This window comes from Marmota marmota, unplaced genomic scaffold, assembly GCF_001458135.2.
Source record: "Marmota marmota marmota unplaced genomic scaffold, marMar, whole genome shotgun sequence".
NCBI classification, from domain to species: domain Eukaryota; kingdom Metazoa; phylum Chordata; class Mammalia; order Rodentia; family Sciuridae; genus Marmota; species Marmota marmota.
In genome coordinates, this window is record NW_025999960.1 from 6,681,307 (window position 1) to 6,691,571 (window position 10,265).

A 10,265-nucleotide genomic window follows, 5' to 3' on the forward strand; every position below is an offset into this window, starting at 1 on the left:
TGTGGACAAATTGTAAGTTTTGTGCACTTCTGGTGAAATTACAAAATGGTGCCACCACTCTGAAAAAAATGGACTTTCCACACACACACACAAAAAAAAAATTAAAAATTTAAAATTCAGTGATTTGCTGTGGGGTATATTTCCAAAAGAAGTAAAAGCAGAGTACAAAGATAATTGTACACTTGTGTTCATTCCTGTAGCGCTATTCATGATTTCATGATAGCTAGTAAGTAGAAGCATCCCCAAAGCAAATATGGCCTGTATATATGATATTTTTTATCCTTAAAAAGGGAGAGAATCCTGTCACACTACAACAATTATGAACCTTGGACGAGTCTAGAAAAGATAAATACTGCATGATCTAATTCATATGAGTTATCTAAAGTAAAGTTTGTAGAAACAGAAAATAGAATGGTAATTACCAGGGGGGGAAGAGGGATAAAGGGGAATTGTTTAATGGATATATAAATTTAGATTTGCAAGAAAAAAGATTTTAGAAATCTGTTTTACAACACTGTGAATATATTTAACAATACTGAATTGTATGCTAAAAATTGCTAAAGATGAGAATCTTGTCATGTATGTGCATGTGTGTTTTACCACAATAAAGAATTCTTCAGTTATTTAAGTCCTCAATATCTTTGTTGCTTTGTATTAAACTTGCAAGGGATCATACATGTGTGAGCACAGGCATGCCCGTGTGGTATGTCAGTTTGCAGAAAGTTACATGTATGTGCTTGACTCTATGTTAACCTTATCTATCTAGACATGACTCTTGGAAACTTGTCCCATATCAGGCAACAAGCTAACCTAAACAAAGGGACTTTAAAGTCCTGTCACTCTGGAATTATCAGCATCTGCATGTTGAAAAGTTTCCATTATATCAGCTTGCCCATAAGAAGTCACCTGATTAGAGGACTTTTTTGACCCTTCCCTATGCAAACTTTAAGACAGTTCTTTAGTTGTCTATATTGGTATAATGTCTACATCTGATACACTTTAATTATCAAGATTAATACATGTGATATATAAGGATGAAATATATGTGCTGTATGTTTCTTCCCTATTTTATATGGATTACACTAACTATAATTAAACAATAATGCAAAGTCAATATTATTTAGTATTTAACAATATTCATTGCCACACAATCTATTTTTTAAGTATTAATCACATAAAACATACAAGGTGAATACTTAATTTATTTTGGGTCACATGTAGTGAAATAGACAATGTAACTTTAAAATATGCTTAACTTTGAAAGTTTTTTATTAGTTTTATTAGAACTTTCTTACTATGGTCATCTGCATTTTGTGTTAACATAAGACACATATTTTTGAAAGTACAAAGTTGTTTCATTTTACATGGTTTGAACTTGAGAAGATGGTATTTCTCAAGTTTCAAGACAGCATTTAAATGCATGGGACCACGCACATACTGGTGGAAGGATAACACAGTCCTACAAACTGGTTTTATTGGGTCCTATAATTTAGACCAAGTTGGAGGGCATGAGGGTTACGAAGCTCACAGTGTATAATCAAGGAAATCCTGCAGTCAGAATGTTTATTGCTTAAAGGTTTCAACAGAATGGTCTTAGGCATGACATACAAGAACTAAAAACATATCACAAAACAAATATGACATTTATGTGGAACTACAACATCCAACAGGCTTACAATATTTAATCCAGATCTAGTAACATGTTTCACAAGTTCTAAGACCAGGTATGCCTTGCTCATCTCTGAATCCCAAGTATAGTAACTGGAATGTGTGTGTAACTGAGTGAATTAATTATAATCAGTTCAGACATTTCTTTCTCAAAACATTTGAAAAGTTGTCTTATGTCCTCCGTGCTCCATAGGATAACATTCATAATTTGTAATAAAACAATTGTAAGTTGTGCTACGTAAATTTCCTTTTAAGATAAAAACATGCATTGGTTTGCTAACCAGACACCTTGAGTCAGTTAAAATTATACTTACAATTTCAGTTAAAAATAACAATAATGAATAATGGCCTAGAATAATTAAGAAGGGGCGCTGTGAAGTTACATAGACTTTGTAATCAAATGTTGTTAGGTTCAAATTTCACTCTGTAACTTGGATGTTATGTGAAGTTGGATAAATTATTTAACCGTTCTGGCCTCACTTTTCTCTTTCATTAAAATTTTGCAAAGATTTACTTAGTGTATATGCAATGCTTTGTGCCTACTTGGTAAATAAAAATTGTAGCTATTGAGTTTTTCTGAGGGTTCTCATTTTTTAATTTTCAGTGGACTGTACTCGTTACAAGTACCACATTTTGTTTATTCATAAGTCAGAACATCATAAATGTTTTGAATGAATACAGTAAATTAATATTTAATCAACTATTTGGTGGCTCTTCTGCATAATACTACACAAGGTTTTGCACCATATGATCTTGTACCTGATGTGTATTTAGACATTATCATAGCAGTCAGTGAAAGCAGAAATAGGGCATTTTATATCACTGGAATAATTTGTAAAGCCTTTGATGAATCAAGGCTTTGTCATGATAATTAGGGAATTCTTAAGAAATGGTAAGCTTAAGTAACTACACATTGGATGGAGACTTTATTACCATGCATTCACATATAGCCATATTCTTGATTAGCTACATAGTGATTTTTACCATTAGGACATTTTTTTCTCATTCACTTTCATTAACACAACTTTAGCTGATAAGTGGCCAAGTCGTTTTGAAAATTTCACAATAAAAACTATAAATCCCCTCTGTATTTTGTAATGAGGAAAGCTACCAACAATGAAGAAGGGATTTCTTTTTAATAAAAATATTTGATATATCCACCAGAAAGCTTTCATGTGGTAAATATTAGATTTACAACTTCAAAACATATTCAGCATATTCAGATGTCTATCACCAGAACTATAAATAGCACGGATAAATTTGAAAGTAATTTATACTTTCGAATGAGAATCATTTTTTTTTCTCAGAATTATTTTAAAGCATCTCTTTTACTAAATAATTTAACTACTTATCACTTTATGCACATCTCAGAAGTATGCTACATTCTCTGGATTTGGATTCCAATGTGTAACAGATTTTTTTAGGCTTACAGAATCAAAAAATCATTCCAAATATTGTAATAAGCTAAGCATATTGCCAAAATATGAAATTATACTTGGAACCAATGTTTCAAAAACTCACGTGTTCATTTATGCTTTTACTGACAGAACTATATTTGAAACAAAAATCAAATTACTATCAAGGGGAAACCATTTCCACTGTAAACAATGAAAACTTGGGTTGATTTTCAAGATATATCATTCTCCTTAAGATTATTCAAGGGATTTTTAGACATTATCCTGTTTATAAGAGCACAAACTATTTTAGATTCATGCTGGGCTTAACACTATATGCTGTAGAAAAATAATGTGGTATTTTGATAGGATGAAGCTTATTTTCCACAAGTAAAAGTTAACCCCAAAATGTATATTTTGTAATAAAGCTCATTAGGTGCCTATTTTAATAAAAATAAAGATAAGTCAAAAGTTTGGGCAAATAGCTTGAAAATTGAAATATTTCTTTTCCCTTCCTTCATTTGTTATTTGTTATATTCAAAGATGCTATTGAGTTTCTCAATCTTCTTCATGTTTTTCACAAAATGTAGCTATAAGAAGAGTAATCATATGGTATACCCATAGGACCATTTGGAAGCAGTTGAATGGTATATAAATACAAATTCATGAGATATTTTTTTCTCTCCAAATTAGAGGTTATTGGTCCTGAGGAAGAATTAAAAAAATATATATAGGCACACACAAAAAAGCTCACAGAAAACCTCTTTCTCTTAGAACTTCAACATTTAAACTATAATGTATGGAGTTTTTAATAAAGAATTTGAAACATCCTTGAGTTCTGTATACTAAATGAGTCTTTTTTATTTCAGTATGTTAGTATATATTAAGTAAGGATTAACTTCAGGTATAATATTTGTATTGGCATTCTTTACAAAGTTTCAAAATACACAATATTAGGTCTGAAGTGTTTAATTTTTAAATTATGAAAGTTAAGGCATAAAATTTATGCATGTTTCAAATAAGAGCTTTTCTTTTTTGTATTTTTAAAGTTAACATGTCATTGGCCTCAAAGTTTTCTCCTTACAGCAGTATAAACTGATAACTGCTAATATAGCTCTTAAGACTAAGGAATAATTTTTATTAAGTTTGGTTCTATGCTTTTTCTAAAAACTCTTGAATACCTGCCTCACTTTTCTAATAAGATACTAGTAATAGATAAATGAATAAATCAGTGTTAGTGATACTAAAAGAAAAACTTGTACAAATATACTGATTTTGACGTTTATGTTGCATTATTTCATGTAAGATGGGAACATTTATTGTAATTTAAAATGTCCTAGTTATCATGGAGAACTAAAAATGTGGAAGTGCTATGAGGTTCTACAACAATCATCTCATCATTTATGACTTCCAGGTATTCTATCTCCTATAAAAGCTTAAGAATCACTGACTTGGCATTCATGATGGCTGTGTCTAAATATGCAAATAAAATTCTAAGCCACTAACAACTGATCATTCCAATTTTTAATGGCCCATTAACATGGTAGCATAGAGAGCAAGTGATTAAAGTATCAGTTCTGGCTCTTGTACTTCCAACTCCAAGGCACACAATAGATAAGAATCTATTTCAAATGACTAAACCATGTAGATTATTTGTCATTATATTCAATAATATTAAAGTACCTAAACACTACTAACTGCCATTCTAATTGCTGAAGTCTTGGAGGTATATCAATATTGAGTAAGAGCACAGTTGCTGAAAAATTTGCTACCTTCCTTGGCTCATTTTAAACCATAGACCAATGACCTTTCCAGATAATTTTCATTTCTTATGAACCATTACCAAATAATAATAACATTACAAAACATATTTTCTTTTCTCATCTAAATTTTATTTCTAGTATTTTTTGCTTTCACCCCCTTCCCTTCCTGAAGTCCCACTCCCTGCAATCTATAGCTCACTCCTAATTTTTATTGATATTATAGCCCTGTGAATTTTAAAGAACAATGGTAGTAATCACACTGGATTGAAGAGTCAGGAGAACTTCTTTTGTTTCCTGGATCTGTTTGTAAATAAATTACATGATTAGGTAAATCTGAGTGTCAATTTTCTTAAAAGGAAAATAGAAAAAATAATGTCTCAAAAGACTGCTACAAACATTAAAATGAAATTATATAAATGAGAATTGTGAACTATAAAGTATTATATTCCAATATTTGCTAATATTATTGTGACTTTCATAATCTCTATATTACAGCACATTTCTAAAATTTTGGACTCCTCCTTTGGACACAAAAACAGTATTTCTGGACAGAATTGTAATAGATTATTCTGCCAAGTAAAGTAACAGAATGAGGCAAACATTTGGATATGCCTTTTTTGTCTTGGCAATTCTCTTTTAAATATGCAAGATTCTGATTAGAATTTTTATGTTTGCATTGAGATGCTCAAAGCCTAAAATTTTTGAATTGTGGTATTTTATACTTATTTAGCCATGCCTTTTTCTTTCAACCACTGCCATTAAAATAATTTTTTTCATACTGAAATTATTAAACTGTCAGCTATTTTTATATAGGTTTAGTTGGCCTCTAGCAATGATGTAAATTAATTCTAGCTAATAAACCTAGTATATCATTGATGAATGGACTTAAATGGTTCTCAATGCTCTATTTTTATGTCCCCGGTATCAACCCAAATGGTGCTCTTAAATTGCTTCATTTCCAAGATATTTCCATGTTAAGAACTTCAGACATATGACATACAGAAAAACCTGGTATTATTCTATTCATCAAGAATTCACCTAGAAAATCTTGTTTTGCAGGTGAATTAGGCTTCCACTAGGAATTAGTATAAGTCATAATGACTAATCTTACATGATACATTTGTTTATTTTCCTCTGAAAAGTTAGATTATATACTTCCTTGATGCTAAAATAATATAAAACATTTCTTGCTGGCTTTGTTTTTTCTGTGCTTAGCTTAACACAGTGCATGCACTATAATAGAGTGTCTCTTGAGCCTTTACCAAAAAATTAACTAAAAACATGTCAAAATAAATTAGGATATTTCATCTTCATTTTTGATTGTTTTCAGCACTGAGTCTTCTCCCAAAATTTTACATAGTTCATTGAGTCTCTGCTGCATTTTGGGAATTCCGGCTAGCTGAGATTCTAGCTTTTGTTTTTCTTCACTCAATGTTAAACGGATAGCAGTATCCAATTGTTCAAAGCGCCAACCTCCTTCACCATCAAATTGTAATAAATGAGTATGGTATTTCCTGCATAATTAAAATGAAATAATATTATTAGCTACAAATATGAAAAACCATTTTAGTTATTGGTTTATAATTCTGATATGCAAAGGTAAATTTTAAGTAGAGGTGCCTATTTTACATTTGATTTTCAAGCATATCTCAAAAAGTTATATACTGTAATTTTTTAAAATACAAAAATCCAATACCTAGGAAGTTTTACTGACTTTTATCATTCCTTTATATTCTATGTGAATTAAAAGAAAGACTATGCTGTTACATGTATTAATTTACCTTCACAACCTTTTTGGCTCCTGAATAAATAATAAAGCATTCTTAGAATGGAAGTAAGAAAAGGAAACTGAGGAAAGAAAGTAAAAATTAAAAAGATCATGCAGAGACAAACTTCTTGGAAAATAAAATACAATAGTAATTCATGAATAATCCTTCTTTTGGTAGAAGTTCTACATAATTAAAAATTTCTCAATAATTGAAGTTTAGAAACACTTTTTAAAAGATGAAATCTTTGACAGAAATATTTTAAAAATACTTCTATGTCTTCATATAATCTCTTTTATCATGGTTCAATTGCATATTTAGGAATTGCACATCAGTACAGAGATTATTATTGATGAGATAAGAGACAATGTATCTTCTCCTAATGGGAGTCTGAAGTCACTAGTCTCTGGGATTTGTGGGAATTGTGTGGAGAGAGTAAATTTAGCAGAGCTAGTTCCCATAACTGAGCTACCCACATTTTGTCAACTTGCATTACTGCCCCACATTTTTTCAGTTTTTCTTTCTTTGTAGTTTTTTTTTTCTTGTTTCCTAGTTAGGTCTCATCTATTTTTATTTCCCATAACTAATGGGCCTTTTCAATAAGTTCCTTTATTCCAAATTAGGATGTAATTTACATGTCATAAATTTACCCTTTATGTAAAATTCATTGATTTTTAGTATATTCACAAGCTCATCTAACCATCACCATTATGTATACTTCCAGAACATTTTCTTCAACCCTCAAAGAAACCATATAACCATTAGCAGTAACCCCATTCCCCCTCTCACCTAATTTCTGCCAAGCACTAATTTCCTTTCTGTCTTTATCAGATTTCCCTCGACTGAATATTTCATATACATGGAATCATACACTACATTGCCTTTGTCACTGGCTTCTTTCACTTATCAAAATGATTTCAAGGTGCAGCCAGTTGTAACATGTATCATTACTTCATTCATTTTTATGGCTAAATTATATTTCATTGTATAGAATTGTAGAGTTTATTTCTTCTTCAAGTAATAGACTTTTGAGTTCTACTGCCTCCATTTTTTTTGTGTGTGTGTGTGTGTGTGTACTGGTGATTGAACTCAGAGGCACTTGGCCACTGAGCAACATCCCCAGCCCTATTTTGTATGGCTTTGAACTCATGATCCTCCTGCCGAGCTCTGGGATGATAGGCGCATGCTGCCACATCTAGCTTCTATTGCCCCCAATTTGTTAAAATATTTTTTAAGTTGTAGATGGACACAATGCATTTATTTATTTATTTATTTTTATGTGGTGCTAAGGATCAAACACAGTGCCTCACATGTGTTAGGCAAGTGCTCTACCTAAGCTCCTGACCCCAATTTTTTGCTGTACTGAGGATTGAATTGAGGGCCTCATGAATACTAGTTAAGTGTTCTACCACTGAGCTATATCCTTAGCCCCCACGACTTTTGACTGGATGTTTATAACATGCTGTAATTATAAAAGGAAATTTAACAAGGTTAAAGTATAGCTAAAAAAGTCACCATTGAGCTGAAAGTTTAAATTCAGCAATTTGATTATGTATGACACAGATTAACTTTTTCCATGTGCTTTAGGTTCTTGAGCTTTCCAAAAATTTGACCTCTCAATGGATGGAATCATATCAAAAATTAATTGAAAACAATGTATTTCTAAATCAAGGAGAAAATTTTTAAAAATCTTCTACTAAAATATGGAAGTAAAAACCAAAGTAATGGAAAAACAAAAACAAAAGAATAGTATATAACATCAAATAAAAGAAAAAGTAATGGCAGAAAGTTCATTTTGTTATATGTAACAACAAATTCTACCATCATGTATAAGTATAATGCACCAATAAAAAATGTGGAATAAAAAAGTACATATTGTTTATTTCATTCTCAACTTTCCTTGGACTTTTCTAGCCTTAGATTTATAGCCAGGAGTAATTTTAGAATGTGGTCATTCATATATTGAGTAAGTTCTACCTTCAAAGTATAATGAAGGTTTAACTCATCACTCTGGTCCTACAACATTACTTGATTTCTACATGGGAGGAACAAACAGTTCAGTTGTTTCTTGCCCTGAGATTCAAAGGCATGTTCTATTTTATGAGCTAAAATAATATTTCAAGGCCATAAAGTTGAAGTGATTAAAAAGAAACCACTATTTTAACTGAGACTCTTTGGAGATAATCTGTAGGCTTCCTTCACAAATAGGATAAAGTATAGAAGTCAAATAATTTAATAAGCTTATGATTGTTTTACTTTTTTAGACACTGGTATTGATTTTAATCTTTTTTTTTTTTTAGAGGAGGAAAAGTTTATTTGAGGGATCAAAGTTTCAGAAGTCTCAGTCCATTGACAGCTGGCTTTATTCCTCAGGTCTCCAGGTAAGGCAGAACAATATGGAGGAAGAATGTGGCAGAGGGAAGAAGTTCATATGATGATTGGGAAGCAGAAAGATGCTCCACTTGCCAGATACAAATATGTACCCCAAAGGCATGCCCCCAATGCCACACCTCCTCCAGCCACATCCTACCTGCCTTCAATCACGACTCAATTAATCCCATCAGGTGATTAATTCACTGATTGGGTTAAGGCTGCCACAACCCAATCATTTTCTCTCTGAACCCTCTTGCAATGTCTCACATGTAAGCTTTGGGGGGACTCTTCACATCCAAACCATAACAATCTGGCTTTTTTTGTTTGTTTTTAAAGAAATTTGTTTCTTTTCTTTTCTTTTTTTTTCTTTTTTTTGAAATTCAAGACATACACCTCTTTTGGCTCTGTATGTCGCAAATGCTTTCTCTCACTTCGTGGCTTGCTTTTTATATCCTGTTAATGGTGGTCTTTGACAAAAACTCCAATACAGTCATATTTATCAATATTTTCTTTGTGGTTCTGTGTGGTTTATGTGTCCTATTTGAGAAATCTTTCCCTATATTAAGGTTTAAAGAAAATACAAAGAAAATACAAAATACATCTTATTATAAAAATACCTTTATAATAAGAGCTAACATTCAGTGGAACAAATTCTCCCACATATTTATTTTTCTTTAGGTTATAAAGGTTATAAAGCAATCAAATTTTCCCAATTTGATTGCTTTGTATTTCATATTTAGTTATATAATCTACCTGAAGTTGACTTTTTGTGTTTGGAATGAATAAGTTTCATTCTGTTCCTATCTATATCCATAAAGATATTAAATTGTTTCAACACCATTTTTGGAAAAAGGCATTTCACCCCCCACTGTTCTGTAATGCCATATTTGCAGTAAATTGCATGCCATATGTGTATGAATTAGTTTCTAAGATTTTTAATATATGCTGTTGAGCTATTTTTTTCTACTCTTATGCTGTTGTTTTATATATTAAAGACTACACCTTTATAATAAGAGCTAACCTTCAGTGGAACAAATTCTCCCACATATTTATTTTTCTTTAAGAAAGTCTTAGCTAGGCATAGCCCTTTACATTTCTACATATATTTTTGTAGTAGCTTATCAAGTTCACCTCACACACATTTACAACATTGGAATTTTTATTAGGATCCTATAAAATTTTGGTATTTTCTCATTTAGTGAGGTCTTCTTTGATATTTTTCTTTTTTTTTAATTTTTTATTGTTGGTTGTTCAAAACGTTACATAGTTCTTGATATATCATATTTCATACTTTGATTCAA

The 10,265-nt window shown here is 31.1% G+C and overlaps 1 protein-coding gene across 1 annotated transcript in view; it reads right to left on the reverse strand.

The window, feature by feature from the left end:
• Positions 1-1,184: 1,184 nt before the first annotated feature.
• Abcd2 (ATP binding cassette subfamily D member 2) overlaps positions 1,185-10,265 on the reverse strand; it is a 57,038-nt gene continuing 47,957 nt past the window's right edge. Inside the window, exon 8 of the mRNA XM_015493431.2 lies at positions 1,185-6,339. Within this exon, the coding sequence (XP_015348917.1) occupies positions 6,120-6,339 (220 nt within the window). The 3' untranslated portion in view covers positions 1,185-6,119. The remainder of the gene's footprint in view (positions 6,340-10,265) is intronic.